This window comes from Rhinopithecus roxellana, chromosome 4 (genome assembly GCF_007565055.1).
Source record: "Rhinopithecus roxellana isolate Shanxi Qingling chromosome 4, ASM756505v1, whole genome shotgun sequence".
Classification (NCBI taxonomy): domain Eukaryota; kingdom Metazoa; phylum Chordata; class Mammalia; order Primates; family Cercopithecidae; genus Rhinopithecus; species Rhinopithecus roxellana.
In genome coordinates, this window is record NC_044552.1 from 54,372,025 (window position 1) to 54,388,686 (window position 16,662).

At 37.3% G+C, this 16,662-nt stretch overlaps 1 protein-coding gene across 1 annotated transcript; it reads left to right on the forward strand.

The window, feature by feature from the left end:
• Positions 1 to 12,518: 12,518 nt before the first annotated feature.
• PGK2 (phosphoglycerate kinase 2) lies at positions 12,519 to 14,203 on the forward strand. The gene has a single exon (XM_010374991.1). The coding sequence runs from the start codon at positions 12,667 to 12,669 to the stop codon at positions 13,918 to 13,920; it is 1,254 nt and encodes a 417-aa protein (XP_010373293.1). The 5' UTR covers positions 12,519 to 12,666; the 3' UTR covers positions 13,921 to 14,203.
• The last annotated feature ends 2,459 nt before the right edge of the window (positions 14,204 to 16,662 follow it).

The window sequence follows — 16,662 nt, forward strand, 5'->3', positions numbered from 1 at the left end:
GGGGGAAGAAACAGACTACAACCCTCTCATCTCCAGCGTCTACCCCTTCTCTGTGGCAGTGTTATTTTCAACATATTATTATAGATTAAATCACATGGTAGATTACACTGCAAAACGTTAAAGACATTGAAAATAATCAATTAAATATAATTATTTAATTATAAAACATAAAATGTTTATGCATGTAAACATTATAAAATTATTAAAAATTATAAAACATGGTTTTTATTAGGGAGACCACTATTGGATATATAACAACTGTAATTAGACATTATCCCTAGACTAATGAAAAGATTTGTTTAATGAAAACTCAGTAATTGGTTGCCCTAGTCATAATCTTTTATGTGCTACTGACTTTTTTTTGTTTTGTTTTGTTTGTTTGTTTGAGACAGAGTCTCGCTCCATCACCCAGGCTGGAGTGCAGTGGCAAGATCTTGGCTCACTGCAAGCCCTGCCTCCCAGGTTCACGCCATTCTCCTGCCTCAGCCTCCCGAGTAGCTGGGACTACAGGTGCCTGCCACCACGCCAAGCTACTTTTTTGTATTTTTAGTAGAGACGGAGTTTCACCATGTCAGCAGGATGGTCTCGATCTCCTGACCTCGTGATCCACCCACCTGGGATTACAGGTGTGAGCCACTGCTCCCGGCTGTCCTACTGAAAGTTTTGAGCTCTGTAAAAATAAAAAGTCAAACAGGAAAATAAGACTCCTGTCTATTGCAAGACAATTATGCAGGCATATAGAAAGTTATTTTTCAATTTTTAAGGACCTCTTGTAAGGCAAATATGGTAGTATCAAATTTTCTTAACATTTGCTTGCCTGAAAAGGATCTTATTTCTCCTTTGCTTCAGAAGCTTAGTTTGTCTGGATGTGAAATTCTTGCTTGGAACTTCTTTTTTTTAAGAATGCTGACTAGGCATCCAATCTCTTCTGGCTTGTAGGGTTTCTGCTGAAGGTTCTGCTGTTAGTATAAAGTCCCTGTGTAGGTGACCTGCCCCTTCTTTCTAGCTGCCTTTATAGCAACATGGATGGAGCTGGAGGCCATTATCCTAAGCAAACTAATGCAGGAACAGAAAAACGAATACTGCAGGCTCTCACTTAAAAGTGGGATCTAAACATTGAGTACTTATGGAACAAAGAAGGGAACAACAAACACTGGGGCCTACTTAAGGGTGGAGGGTGGGAAGAGGGTGAGGAATGTAAAACCACCTATTGGGCATTATGCTTATTACCTGGTTGATAAAATAATCTGTACAGCAAAACCCCATGACATGCAATTTACCTATATAACAAACCTGCACATGCACTCCTGAACCTAAAATAAAAGCTTAAAAAAAGACAGAACCAAGAAAGAAATGATGCTTTAAAAAGACTAATGAGCTATCAATGGCAATCTAAAATAAATTCTAAGGTGCTAATTTTAAAAAAAAGAAAATTTTTAGAATGCAAAAGTTTTTTAGACCTTTACATTAATAGCTTTAAATGAGATATTAATTGTTTCATAAAAAGTAAGTACTCGTATTTACTAAAGTATTAGTCTGTTTTGTTCCTAAAATAATTGATTAAATTTGTTTGTATTAATATATATTATTGGTCATTTCAGCACCCAGAATTCTGTACATAGGCTAATGAAAGATAGATTTTACATATATTGCCAACAGAAAAATGAAACCAAGACAAATTGAACAAAATTTTCTGTCTTCTACTAGAATGAATAGTAGATTCTATTCATATCTGTAACTCACTTCAATGCCAGGAGCATCCTGATTTCAGAGAACTTAAAACTTGGAAAAAACAAAGTGCATCTGAAATAAGCCTGTATTAGTCCATTTTCATGCTGCTGATAAAGACATACCCAAGACTGGGAAGAAAAAGAGGTTTAATTGGACTTACAGTTCCACATGGCTGGGGAGGCCTCAGAATCATGGTGGGAGGCGAAAGGCACATCTTATGTGTCAGCAGCAAGAGAAAATGAGGAAGAAGCCAAAGTGGAAACCCTTGATAAATCCATCAGATCCTGTAAGACTTATTTACTATTGTGAGAATAGCACGGGAAAGAACAGCCCCCATGATTCAACTACCTCCCCGTGGGTCCCCCGACAACAGGTAGGAATTCTGGGAAATACAATTCAAGTTGAGATTTGGTGGAGACACAGCCAAACCATATCACTCCACCCCTGGACCCTCCAAATCTCATGTCCTCACGTTTCAAAACCAACCATGCCTTCCCAATAGTCCCCCAAAGTCTTTTTTTCTTCTTCTTCTTTTTTTGGAGACAGAGTCTTGCTCCGTTGCCCATGCTGGAGTGCAGTGCCATGATCTTGGCTCACTGCAACTCTGCCTCCTGTGTTCAAGCAATTCTCCTGCCTCAGCCTCTCGAGAAACTGGAACTACAGGAGCATGCTGCCATACCTGGCTATTTTTTTGTATTTTAGCAGAGATGGAGTTTCACCCTGTTGCCCAGGCTGGTCTTGAACTCCTGAGCTCAGGAAATCCACTCGCCTAGGCCTCCCAAAGTGCTGGGATTACAGGCGTGAGCCACTGCACCCAGCCCACAGTCTTAACTCATTTTAGCGTTAACCCAAAAGTCCACAGTCCAAAGTCTCAACTGAGACAAGGCAAGTCCCTTCTGCCTAAGAGCCTGTAAAATCAAAAGCAAGCTAGCTCTTTCCTAGATACCAGGAATTACCAGGTATTGGGTAAATACAGCCATTCCAAATGGAAGGAACTGACCAAAACAAACGGGTTACAGGGCCCATGCAAGTCCGAAATCCAGCGGGGCAGTCAAACTTTAAAGCTCCAAAATGATCGCCTTTTACTCCAGGTCTCATATCTAGGTTACTCTGATGCAAGAGGTGGGTTCCCATGGTCTTGGGCAGCTCTGCCCTGTGGTTTTGCAGGGTACAGCCACCCACCTGGCTGCTTTCACAGGCTGGCATTGAGTGTCTGTGACTTTTCTAAGCACATGGTTCATGCTGTTGGTGGATCTACCATTCTGGGGTCTGGAGGATGGTAGCCCTCTTCTCACAGTTCCACTAGGCAGCACGCCACTGGGAACGCTGTGTGGGGGATCCGACCCCACATTTCCCTTCTGCACTGTGCTAGCAGAGGTTCTTCATGAGGGCCCTGCCCCTGCAGCAAACTTTCGTCTAGTCATCCAGGCGTTTTCATACATCTTCTGAAATCTTGGCAGAGGTTCCCAAACCTCAATTCTTGATTTCTGTGCACCCACAGTCTCAACACCATATGGAAGCTGCCAAGGCTTGGGGCTTCCACCCTCTGAAGCCACAGCCTGAACTGTATGTTGGCCCCTTTCAGCCAAACCTGGAGCAGCTGGGACACAGGGCGCCAAGTCCCTAAGCTGCACACAGCATGGGGACCCTGGGCCTGGACCATGAAACCACTTTTTCCTCCTGGGTCTCTGGGCCTGTGATGGGGAGTGCTGCCATGAAGCTCTCTGACATGGCCTATTGACATTTTCCCCATGGTCTTGGGGATTAACATTAGTCTCCTTGCTACTTACACAAATTTTTGCAGCTGACTTGCATTTCTTCCCAGAAAATGTTTTTTTCTTTTCTATTGCATTGTCAGGATGGAAATTTCTGAACTTTTCTGGTTCATTTCCCTTTTAAAACTGAATTCCTTTAGCAGTACCCAAGTCACATCTTGAATGCTTTACTGCTTAGAAATTTCTTCTACCAGATATCCTAAATCATCTCTCTCAAGTTCAAAGTTCCACAGATCTCTAGAGCAGGGGCAAAATGCCACTAGTTTCTTTGCTAAAACATAACAAGAGTCACCTTTACTCCAGTTCCAAACTAGTTCCTCGTCTCCATCTGAGACCATCTCAGACTGGACCTTATTGTCCATATTGCTATCAGCATTTTGGTCAAAGCCATTCAACAAGTCTCTAAGAAGCCCCAAACTTTCCCACATTTTCCTGTCTTCTCCTGAACCCTCCAAACTGTTCCAACCTTTGCCTGTTACCCAGTTTCAAAGCTGCTTCCACATTTTCAGGTATCTTTCCTGCAATGCCCCACTTCTGGTACCAATTTATTGTATTAGTCCATTTTTACCCTGCTGATAAAGAACGTGCCCAAGACTGGGAATAAAAAGAGGTTTAATTGGACATAAAGTTCCACATGGCTGGGGAGGCCTCAGAATTATGGTGGGAGGTGAAAAGTGCTTCTTACATCGTGGCAGCAACAGAAAATGAAGAAGCAGCAAAAGCGGAAACCCCCGATAAACCCATCAGATCTCATGAGACTTATTCACTATCATGAGAATAGCACAGAAAAGACTGGCGCTCATGATTCAATTACCTCCCTCTGGGTCCCTCCCATAACACATGGGAATTCTGGGAGATACAATTCCCAGAATTTGGGAGAGCCGAACCATATCAATGCCTAATATCACTTCAAGTGTTTGAAATATTGTCGATTCCTTGTCCAAAACAATTCAAATTAAGATATATGACAATAAGTATAAAGATAAGAAGGAAAGAGAAATCTAATTATTTTGACATTAAGCAAATTGTTTAAGTCATTTGTACATTCATTATTTCAAGATTTTTCTTAAATTCGTAGGAAACCTCAGCAAGGAAGACATATTTAAGATCAACCTATCAACATAAACAGTGCTTTTATATATTGGCAAAACTATAAGACAATATTATAAAAATCAAATTATGATTTAAAACAACAATGAATACCCTAAAAACTGTGATGATTACTTATTTGGACAATTAATTCTACTAGAATTTTTAGTCATGCTTCATTTTCCAAACTTATTGATTTGTTCTGCACTTCAATTTCCTCCTATTTGAATAAAGTCACCCAGAGTTGGTCTTTTGTTTTTATTTATTTTTTTAAGAAACTTCTTTTATCTCTCAGTGAGACAAAAATTCTGATATTCTTTATGATTGGAAATACTTTTAATTAACTCTCCCATTTAAATTATACATTATCTAGATATAAAAGTTTAGGTTAAAAATTGTTTTTGCGGCCGGGCGCGGTGGCTCAAGCCTGTAATCCCAGCACTTTGGGAGGCCGAGACGGGCGGATCATGAGGTCAGGAGATCGAGACCATCCTGGCTAATACGGTGAAACCCCGTCTCTACTTAAAAATACAAAATACTAGCTGGGCGAGGTGGCGGGTGCCTGTAGTCCCAGCTACTCGGGAGGCTGAGACAGGAGAATGGCGTGAACCCGGGAGGCGGAGCTTGCAGTGAGCTGAGAGCCGGCCACTGCACTCTAGCCTGGGCGGCAGAGCAAGACTCCGTCTCAAAAAAAAAAAAAAAAAAAAAAAAAAAAATTGTTTTTGCTAATTGTGGAAATTTTTGTATTTAATTTAATTTTTTTAATTTTTAATTTTTGTGAGTACATAGTAAGTGTGTATATTTGTGGGGTACATGAGATGTTTTGAATGTTTTGATACAAGCATGCAATGTGAAATAATCACATCATGGGGAATAGAGTGTCATACTCTCAAGCATTTATCATTTGTGTTACGAACAATACAATCACAGTCTTTTATAATGGTTATTCTAAAATGTAAAATTAAGTTATTGACTATAGTCACCCTGTTGTGGGATCTCAATCTGAATCTTTTCCCTTGCAGTGATCTGCTTTTCTACCCTGGAAACTTAAGAAAAATATATGTTCTTGGTGTTAATGTTCCTAAAATTCACTGTAGTGTTTCTAGAGTGTGAATTTGTTTCAAATATTGGCTATTCTGCATATCATGTTATGAACACTTTGAACCTGAGATCTGATTTTTTATTCTGTTATAGGATGTAATTTGTTAAAACCTTAATCATCTTCATTTTATATTTTTTCTCCTTTTATGACTTCTCTGTGATAGATATTAATATTGTTACAAATTTTAATTTCCTCACACCTTAACTTTGTGCTCACTCATTTCCTCTTGGCCCTGTTCTGGTGTGTTATGCAAGAATTCCTCCACAAATTATCTGATCACTCATTCATTATTTTAAAGCTTTTATTTTATGATGCAATCTATCCCTTTGAGTTACATATTTCAACATTTTTTGTATCCAACATATTGAAGTGGTTATGCTTTATAATGGCTTCATTGTCCTTCATATTTCCATTGTAATTATTTCTGTAAGACTTTTTCCATTTGTTTAAATCTTGTGTTAAGCTGTGAATTTGGCTTCCCTAGATATATTTTGCTATCTGTTAGCTTTCACTCATAATGCTGAAGCTCCTCAGACATGTTGAATTTTTCTCCTTATAAATATCTTTATTGTCATTATTACCAATCTGTGGGGTGAGCCAAGCCTCAAGTACTAACTTCATTTATGTGTGTGTGTTGAAATTGGAGGAAGTATACATTGAAAGAGCCTCCTACAATACAGTGCATGATTTCCTGCTCCCTATTCCCATTTCCAGCATAGATATTGTCTGTCCTCTAGGGAACATTGTAGTACATCTACTTCAATAGCTTATTTCCTAGATTATCAGCTGAGAGTTAGAGCCTACCAGACCTAAGCAAAATTATTGTTCTTGGGGCTTCACTCCAGCCTGGCTCCAGTATTACCTCTATAGAACTCTACAATTAGAATAATAAAAGAAACAGATTTTGAAGTGACAAAGAAAGAGAGATCGAAATGACATTTCAAGTTTCTTTCTCTTTCCTCTCTTATTTTATTTGTCTTTTCACTTTTTTAGTTTTTCTTTCTTCTGTCTTTTCACTTTTTTTCTTTTTTCCTTTTTTCTTGACACTTTATTTTACTGAATTATAATATCAACATTTCAATACTGCCCAGGACTTAGCCCATCAAAGTTTACAAGGCATACCTTTTCCAACTGCTGCTCTAGTTAAGTCTATCCTGATCACACTCATGAATAGGCTTGATTTCAACTACATACAATGGAGGGAGAAACAGTGCAACAAATATCCTCTACAGCAACTCAATCTCTCTTCTTGGTTTTTGGACTTCCACTGAAGGCCACTTTCTGCCTCCCAGGAAATACAAGAATTCAAACACCTTAGGGCCTCCCATAGGTTTTGGTTGTTACTAAAATGAGGTCCATATCATTCCCTGTCTCACATTGGAATTTCCAAAACTAGATAAGAGACTGAGAACTAGAATCTGTTTTTAAGGTCTTCATCTTATACAGAAATCGGTGATGTTGGGTCATATTTTTGGAATGTATATAGTCTTCCATATATTTTGATTAAACTAGTTCATCAATTATTCTTGTCACCTGCAGTGAATTTATCCAATAACTGTCCCAATTCCCCTAGTTAATATTGGAGATACAAAGATACATTTTCATAATCTGTGTTTCTTTTTAGCTTAGAGCTTATGCAAACTACAGCTGTCTCCTTTCCCATCTATGCCCTTTCTCTATTGCAGTGTTATCCTCAACATGCTATAATAGATGAAACTTCAAGAAATAGTATCAGGCAAATATTTTGACTGTATCAAAAGTTAATCAACTAATATAATTGTTTAAATTATAAATATGTTTTGCATAATGCAAGCCACAATTAGATACATCATAATGATGATTAAGTAGTAGTCTTATATAAATATATATTTAATAATATATATTTTATTAAAATTCAGTGGACCATTTGTTTCTCAGGAGGTATCCCATACTTCTATTTTCTATTGAAACTTTTTAGCTTGGGAGTAATAGAAAAATCATATAGTAATGGGAATGTCCTGAGTTTCAGTATTAGAAGACAAGCTGATACTTACAATTGTTTAAGTTTTAATGAATTAATTCATTATTTTATTGTAGAATAATAAAATATATTTAAAGCTAAATTGAAAACAGTTTTTGGAACATCTTTGGAAAAATAATCCCAGGCTACTCATTAGTTTAAAGTAACCCTAAAATAACTTATTACTGTGAATTAAACTCTGTACCTTCTAATCTCTTTTATTAAAACTTTAATTAAAATGTTCCGTTTTGAAACACCCTTTTAAATTTTAACTTTAAGAACACAATTTTCTTATTAAGGATGATTACATCGACTGATCTAATTTGGACTCCTTAAGGAAAATAACACCTAATCTCAGCAATACATCAATCCTCCCCTAGGATTAGCTTCAGCTGGTAATAATTTGTATTATATACTATAATATTTATAGAACTTATGTCGCACTAACTTTATTGCAATAACATTAAAATTCTTATCTTAGTCTTCACATTGAGTTTGTCCTATTCAGTGCCTACATCAATTAATAATCAATAATAGAGATCTGTAGGAATTTAATACACAAAAGTCCTAAAATTTACCTATTTGTGATTGGGTAACTTAGCTATTTAATTTTGGCCATATCTCCATATGTCCTTTTATCTTCTAAAAAATTAGATTATAGAAACAAAATATAAAAAGAGTAAAATTTACTTAAAATTTATGTAACAGAACTATTTTAGAAGAATAGATAAGTGGATGGAGGAATAAATGCAAAAAAGGTATGCTTTAAAACAAATGCATCAGCTAATTCATACATAATGTTATCGTGTGAATTATTCTGTTGTTTTCAAACTAATTCTGCACTATGTAAAAAGTTATCTGTTAGGTTGATACAAGAGTAGCGGTTTTCACCATTGAAAGTGGGAAATAGCCCCATACAGACCTTAGCCTGCCTTTTACAATGATCCCAAGAACTCATGGAAGTATTTTCAAATGCATAAATTGTAATTTGCTGCTGTTATTAGTAGGGACATTTACAAATTCATAAGCAATTTAAAAATTATTTTTAAATTGTTAAAAGAAGGATTGGTGTATTTTGAAATATTAAAAATTAGTGACTAAAATGACACGATATGTACATGAGAATATATGTAACTATAGATTATTGGTCATTTCAGCACCCAGAACTCTGCATAATATAGGGAATATGTATTTGCATATTTTACAATCATTGTCAACAGAAAGGTGAATTGAAGTTAAACTGCTCCAAATATTTCAAAGGCTTCCACTAGAAGGAATAATAGAGTATATCCATAACATGTTCCAATTTTCAAAGAAAATTGAAAACCTGTAATGAAATCTTTCCACCATAGATTTTAATCAGTCACCACCATGAGCAAACACTAGTAGCTAAGTAAGCAGGTCTTAAAAGTCCTGGAGAGAAACAGAGGACATTTGCATAAACAAAACCTGGAAAACCTGTCCAAGAACAGCAGGACGTAGAGACACTGATACTGTGAACATAGATGAAAACTTGATTTAGTCAAGAAGACATTTCAGCCTCTATGTGGGGTGATACGTGGTATCAGGATTTTAATTTTGAAAGACAAGGTCCTCAGAGCTTGATGCTGTTATATGAAGACAGATCTTGGGGAAGTGGTGACAAAATGCGCTTGTGGTTTAGGTCAGTGCAGAACACACTGCAAATCTTCTTTACAGAAAGGTGTCAAAACAGAAGAGCATATTTTCCTTTTGGGTCTTTCAAATCTAATATTTGTAAATCATGGTGAATAATAATTTGAATACTCAGAATCTATTTATCACTACATTCAAGCAGTCAATTAAGCTCCACCTCTAGTAGAGGAATGTATCTACACACATTATTTGGAATTCCTCTATAAATTTTGTCCTTCCCCCCACTCCCACTTATTTATTTATAAGTCACTGCTTCTCTGCCCTCTTATGAACAGAGCTTGAAAATATTTGTGTGTATCCAAATCCTGTTTGAGTAGGCAGAATAACGGCCCACCAAAGATGTCCATGTCCTCCTATTCCCCAGAACTTGTAAATACTGGTGCTACATGACAAAAGAGACTTTGCAGATATAATTATATCACAGTATTTAATTTGTATTATCTAGTTTGGCCCAACTTAATCAAATGAGTCCTTAACAGCAGAGAATTTTCTCTGGCTGAAAGTGGAAAACAGATGGAGTAGAAATGAAAATCAGAGAGATTCCAATTCTAAGAATTCAATGCACCATTGCTGGCTCTCAGATATAGGAACCTACAAACCTGAGAGGACCTTCAGGGGTTTATTAACAGCTAGCCAAAAGCAGGTAGCTCAGTCCTATAATTGCAAGGAACTGAATCCTGCCAAAAGCCTAAACGAGATTAGAAGTAAATTCTTCCTAGAGCCTTGTAATGAAAACCCAGTCAAAAAAACTTTATAAAATCCAGAGCAAGAAACCAGGAGAACCAACCTGAATTTCTGACGTACAGTATTGTTTTTGAACACAAAATTGTATTATTTCAAGTAGCTAAATTTGTGACAAGTTGCTACAGTAGCAATAGAAAATGAACCACATATTATACACATATCTGTAACTATTTCCATATCAACCTATGTGTATATTGAACTTAATATGAGTTCATACTGATATCTCAGACTCTTAATCTAGCACCACAGAGTTCATTCTGCTCTTGCTTATTTGTAACTTATTTTCCTGACAGTGAGAAACTTTTTATTATCTTCCATTATTTGCTTATCTCTAATAACACACAGTTTAAGAATTATTCGCCTATAAGCGTGTGATAGTCAAACTTACCAACTAGAGTATTATATTTATGGACAGTTGTTTTCATCTTTAATTTTACAAACTGAAAACCTCTTTTGCAAAGTTACTTAAGTCATCTCCTTTTTTTTCCCACATGACCTGTAGTAAAATTTCCTATATATTACAATACAGTTAGGCTTATTTGTCAGAGGCTACATTCCATAATAAGATTCCCTAACACTCTAGATCATATTTTTTTATTTGCATTCATTAAAGTTCACTCTCTACAATGTACAATTCTATGAATTTTGACAAGTGCATAGAATGTTGTATCCACCACTCCAGTACCTCATAGAAAAGTTTACTACACTAAAAATCCTTCTGTGTATCCCCATTATAGTTGACCACCCTGTCTTCTCCTAACATGTAGCAACCACTGATATGTTTTCCATCCCTATAGTTTTGCCTTTTTTCAAATGTCATACAAATGGAATTATACAATATCTACATAATTATTTTGCCTGGCTTCTTTCAGCTAGTAAGACACATTTAAGTTTTATCCAGGGCTTTTGTGTAAGTAAATAGCTTGTTTCTTTTCTTTTTTAAAAATAATATTCCATTGCATGGATATATCACAGTATATTTATTTATTACTTGAAGAATATACAATTTTTGGTAACTATTAATAAAACTACTCTAAACATTTGCTTACAGAATTTTGAGAGAATACACGTTTTTGATGTCCTTGGATGAGTATCTAGAAATAGGATTGATGACTTGTATGGTAAGTCTATGCATATTTGTAAGAAACTGCCAAGCTGTTTCCCAAAATGGCTGTAGCATATTTCATTCCTGGAAGCAATAAATGAGAGTTTCTGTTACTATATATTTTTAACACCATTTAAGGTTGCCTTTAAATACTGTTGACTTAATTTTCAACATTGAGGAACTGATAAACTGTCTTCTGAAGTGGCTGCACCATTACACATTCCTATCAGCAATAAATGAGGATTCCAGTTTGTCCACGTCTTTCTCAACACTTGTTTTTATTTTTTATTTTAGCTATCTCAGTAGGTGATGCCTCAAATATATTTCTGTCAAATACTTCATTTTACATACTTAGTTCACTCAGCTTATGGAGTTGAATGAAAAAAATTGTAAAGTCAATTTTCATTACTAAACCAACTAGCCACATATATTTGCTTTCTCCAAAAATAGAATATCTCACTCACTTTCAATTCTAATAGATGTTTTCATCCTTATGAAAAGCATGCACTTTTCTCAGCTCATTTTCTAAGTTGTATAGGTAGTAAAGCAAACAGAGAGGAGAGAAAAAATAAGGAACCTCATCATAACATTGTAGTCTGAAAGAAATGTCACCATTACTTTCAGCACTTGTTACTGATACTCTTTTTGCTGTGATCTTATGGGATTCTCCTGCAGAAGTGACCATTCTTTCATGGTAGTCTGAAATTCTTCCATGGTAGTAAAATGGAAGAAGCAAAGTAGTGAAAATATGACAGCATTCCCATCCCATCCTAGAATATATCTAAAGATGAAGGCTAACAACAAGCCGCATCCTCAACAGAAATATTTATCAAGACAAGGAAAAAACAGAACTATACTATGCTGACTTGAATAAGCAAGGTTTCATATGAAAATCATTATTTCAAATATTTCTTTTATTTGGCACTACAGAGGTTTTTATATATCAAAATGTTAAGATTTAACGTGAATGAGGTGTATGTAGGTTTGCGGGTGTGGGGGTGGAGTTCTTTTTGTTTTGTTTTTAATAATAAGAGCAACTGTTAACCGAGCTGTGGGGTGGGGACAAAAAGAGCCAGAAGGAGTCGCAGACCTCAGGACCATTCTTGTTGTTTTTTAGAACCATTCTTATTCTGGGATTTCTTCACCTACCCAAGTCTCGCCCAAAGCCAGGTACCTCTAATCCCCTACCTGGCCCTCTGTCCAGGCAGTTGGAATCTTCACCTAGCAACACATTACAGATCCAGATTGACAGGACCATGAGCCAATCACAAAGCTAGATTTCCTTTCCAGTCTAACAGCGGCTGTTGTGCTGGAGACAGTGTGGAAAAGAAAGGGGTGGGGCAAGGGGCAAGGACGTTAAAAATCACCACCGACTCAGCCTCCCAACAGCAAGTTGGTTCTTCAGCATTAAGATCCAAGTGTCAGCCTATGTCTTTATATTGTCAAGATGTCTCTTTCTAAGAAGTTGACTTTAGACAAACTGGATGTTAGAGGGAAGCGAGTCATCATGAGAGTAGACTTCAATGTTCCCATGAAGAAGAACCAGATTACAAACAACCAGAGGATCAAGGCTTCCATCCCAAGCATCAAGTACTGCCTAGACAATGGAGCCAAGGCAGTTGTTCTTATGAGTCATCTAGGTCGGCCTGATGGTGTTCCCATGCCTGACAAATATTCCTTAGAGCCTGTAGCTGCTGAACTCAAATCTTTGCTGGGCAAGGATGTTCTGTTCCTGAAGGACTGTGTAGGCGCAGAAGTGGAGAATGCCTGTGCCAACCCAGCTCCTGGTTCAGTCATCCTGCTGGAGAACCTGCGCTTTCATGTGGAGGAAGAAGGGAAGGGCCAAGATCCTTCTGGAAAGAAGATTAAAGCTGAGCCAGATAAAATAGAAGGCTTCCGAGCATCGCTTTCCAAGCTAGGGGACGTCTATGTCAATGACGCTTTTGGCACTGCACACCGGGCTCATAGTTCCATGGTGGGAGTGAATCTGCCCCATAAAGCATCTGGATTCTTGATGAAGAAGGAACTAGATTACTTTGCTAAAGCCTTGGAAAACCCAGTGAGACCCTTTCTGGCTATACTTGGTGGAGCCAAAGTGGCAGACAAGATCCAACTTATCAAAAATATGCTGGACAAAGTCAATGAGATGATTATTGGTGGTGGAATGGCTTATACCTTCCTTAAGGTACTCAACAACATGGAGATTGGTGCTTCTCTGTTTGATGAAGAGGGAGCCAAGATTGTCAAAGATATCATGACCAAAGCACAAAAGAATGGTGTAAGGATTACTTTTCCTGTTGACTTTGTTACTGCTGACAAGTTTGATGAGAATGCTCAGGTTGGAAAAGCCACTGTAGCATCTGGCATACCTCCCGGCTGGATGGGTTTGGACTGTGGTCCTGAGAGCAACAAGAATCATGCTCAAGTTGTGGCTCAAGCAAGGCTAATTGTTTGGAATGGGCCATTAGGAGTATTTGAATGGGATGCCTTTGCTAAGGGAACCAAAGCCCTCATGGATGAAATTGTGAAAGCCACTTCCAAGGGCTGCATCACTATTATAGGGGGTGGAGACACTGCTACTTGCTGTGCCAAATGGAACACTGAGGATAAAGTCAGCCATGTCAGCACTGGAGGCGGTGCCAGTCTAGAGCTTCTGGAAGGTAAAATCCTTCCTGGCGTAGAGGCCCTCAGCAACATGTAGTTAACATAGTGTTACTTCCTTCTGTTTTCTGTCCACAGCCTTTAAGTCAGCTTAGTGCTTTTACATTTCGATGTGACTTTTGTTAAAATCTACTCCTAGATCAAGACCTATGTAATGGACAAGCAACAGGCCACCAGGAACTCTTAATATCAGCACAGCAATTCATTTTAGTTTGGTCGTGTGTTTGCCTATTCAAGCTCTCATTTGAACTTCACCATTGTGCATTGTAGGGAGGACATATTCTTAAGTTGCCTATTAAAGAAGGTGAGCTGAAGAAGCTGAATCTTTTTATTTTAGTCCAACTTTGCTATTGTTTCACAATTTGAAACCCAAAAGTCAAAACTTAAGTTGTTGGGAAATGGTGGAATGAAAGTGGACAAACAAACAATAAATATACTCAAACTGAGAAAAATAATTACATATAAGAACTCATGGGTACCATTAAAGTTCTGCTAAGAGGAAATGTTATACTAAATAGGAAAAAGAAAGAGAAATGAAAGATCCTTATTAAACCCAAGGAATTTTTAAAAAGAAAAGAAATTAAACTCTAGGTAAGAATTATGTTTGTGTGCATATCAATGCACAAGAGTACACACAAATGCCAGCTAGAAAAAGAGCTACAAGTTAAATCCAAGTTGTAAATAAGTAATCGTTTTATTTTTAAGGCAGGCATTCTTTAATAAATAGTTAACATAACTGGTAAGTTATAAAACTTGGTTTTTGAGATAAATAAAATATATATACATAGTTTAATAATGGGAAAATAGAGATAATCCTCTATTAGAAAACAGAAAATAAGAAATGTAGAAAAAACAAAAAAAAAACACTTATTGGAAAATATTTTGCTTTATTCTGTAGACAAAGAGGTAGTTCAATCCTATTAATAGCAATAGTAATTAAAAGTAAAATTGCAGATTAACCTTTCCCAGCTATAATGTCTTATGTCCCGTAACCCCAGATCAATTGTGTATATTCAATATCCTGAGTAATTGAGCTTCAAATATAAATCTTAATACAGCTGAAACTTCAACATATTTTAAGCAGAATGTTAATATCATAATAATCCCAGGAAAGATGTAGGAGTTAGGATTAATGGAATCAAAACTTCAGTAGTTGTAGTGGAAACAAGATTAAAACATATCACTCTCTCACATGAGAACCCAGGGCAAATAACATGGGCTTTCCTTTATGAGGTCATCTAGGGAATCAAACTGGTGAAACAGATCTGTTACTCCCAGTGAGGGGGTTCAGTCTGTGTATGGTATGATGCCACTGTTCAAGTTTTTGCTACTTGATTGCCAACCTGAAGGGGGAAGTTCTTGAAAGGCAATTAGTTTTCTTTTCAATACATGATTCAAAAAGTTTAGAAATTTGTTTTCACTTATCCTATTGGCATTAGTTGTGAGATAAGGCCTATTTTGCAAGGGAGGATTGGGGATGTATTCTCTCTAGCTGCATACCTTGTGCCCAGCTAAAAGTCAATAGATTCTATTGTTGAAAGGAAGTAAGGAGGGGAAAAACACTGAGGAAAATTAATGGTTTCTGACAGACTGCCATACTGGCCTCCCAAGTATCCCTGTACAAGTATTCGTGTTTTGTTTTGTTCTGTTTCACTTTCCAAAAAGAAAACATCTGTTCTCCAAGAGATACTATACAATCAAATGACTCGTCCAGTTACTGCATTCTACTCAAAATTGGGTATCTCTGAATTACACACAATTCTTTCTGTGTGATCCAGTGGGGGCCCAACAGTGATGAACTCAGAAACACAGTCATTTTTCTCATACCTCCCAGCCCCCACTCCATACCTAGCCAATATACAATGGTGAAAAAGAAATAGGACAACTGCAACAAAAATGCTTACCTAGAAAAAGTCACTGGCTCATTACAATTATGAAATAAATCACTCTGGATCAGAATTTCAAGAACTCCCTGACCTGGCAGCAGCAGAATTTCCTTGGTTAGACTGGTTCTGTTCTCTGGGAGGAACTTATCCATTGTCCTTTTCAGGCCGGTCATTTGACCAACTGGGAAATTTTCTTTATTTCCTTAACTTCCATGGCATATTCTGAAGCAGCTGGTGTGCTTCATCAGGCCATATCAGGCCACTGCACAGATTTCCCAGCCTCTTTCTGCTGGTACAGTTTTGTTTGCTTGATTTTTCCGAGACAGAATCTCTCTCTGTCACTCAGGCTGGGGTAAGGTGGCACGATCTTGGCTCACTGCAGCCTCTACCTCCCGGGTTCAAGAGATTCCCATGACTCAGCCTCCCAAGTAGCTGGGATTAAGGCGTGTACCACCACATCTGGTTAATTTTTGTAGTTTTAGTGGAGATGGGGTTTCACCATGTTGACCAGGCTGGTCTTGAACTCCTGGCTTCAAATGATCTTCGCGCCTTAGCCTCCCAAAGTACTGGGATTACAGGTGTGAGCCACCATGACAAGCAGCTGGTTCAGGTTTAATAAACCAAGGATATCTTTTTGTATCACACAATTAAAAGCTTTTCAATGCTGAGCTAGTGGTTTTTCAACTTTCTCAAGAATTAAGGTTTCTGGTCTATTTAGTTTCATTTGGAAGAACTTCACCAAAAATCTCTTCTAGTTATACTTCTTTACCTTCTGATTCTTGTTTTTAATTAATTGGCTTCTTTGCTGGGCCTTTTTTTATTTTTATTTTACTTTATTTTATTTTTTTTGAGACGGAGTCTCACTTTGTCGCCCAGGCTGGAGTGCAGTGGTGCGA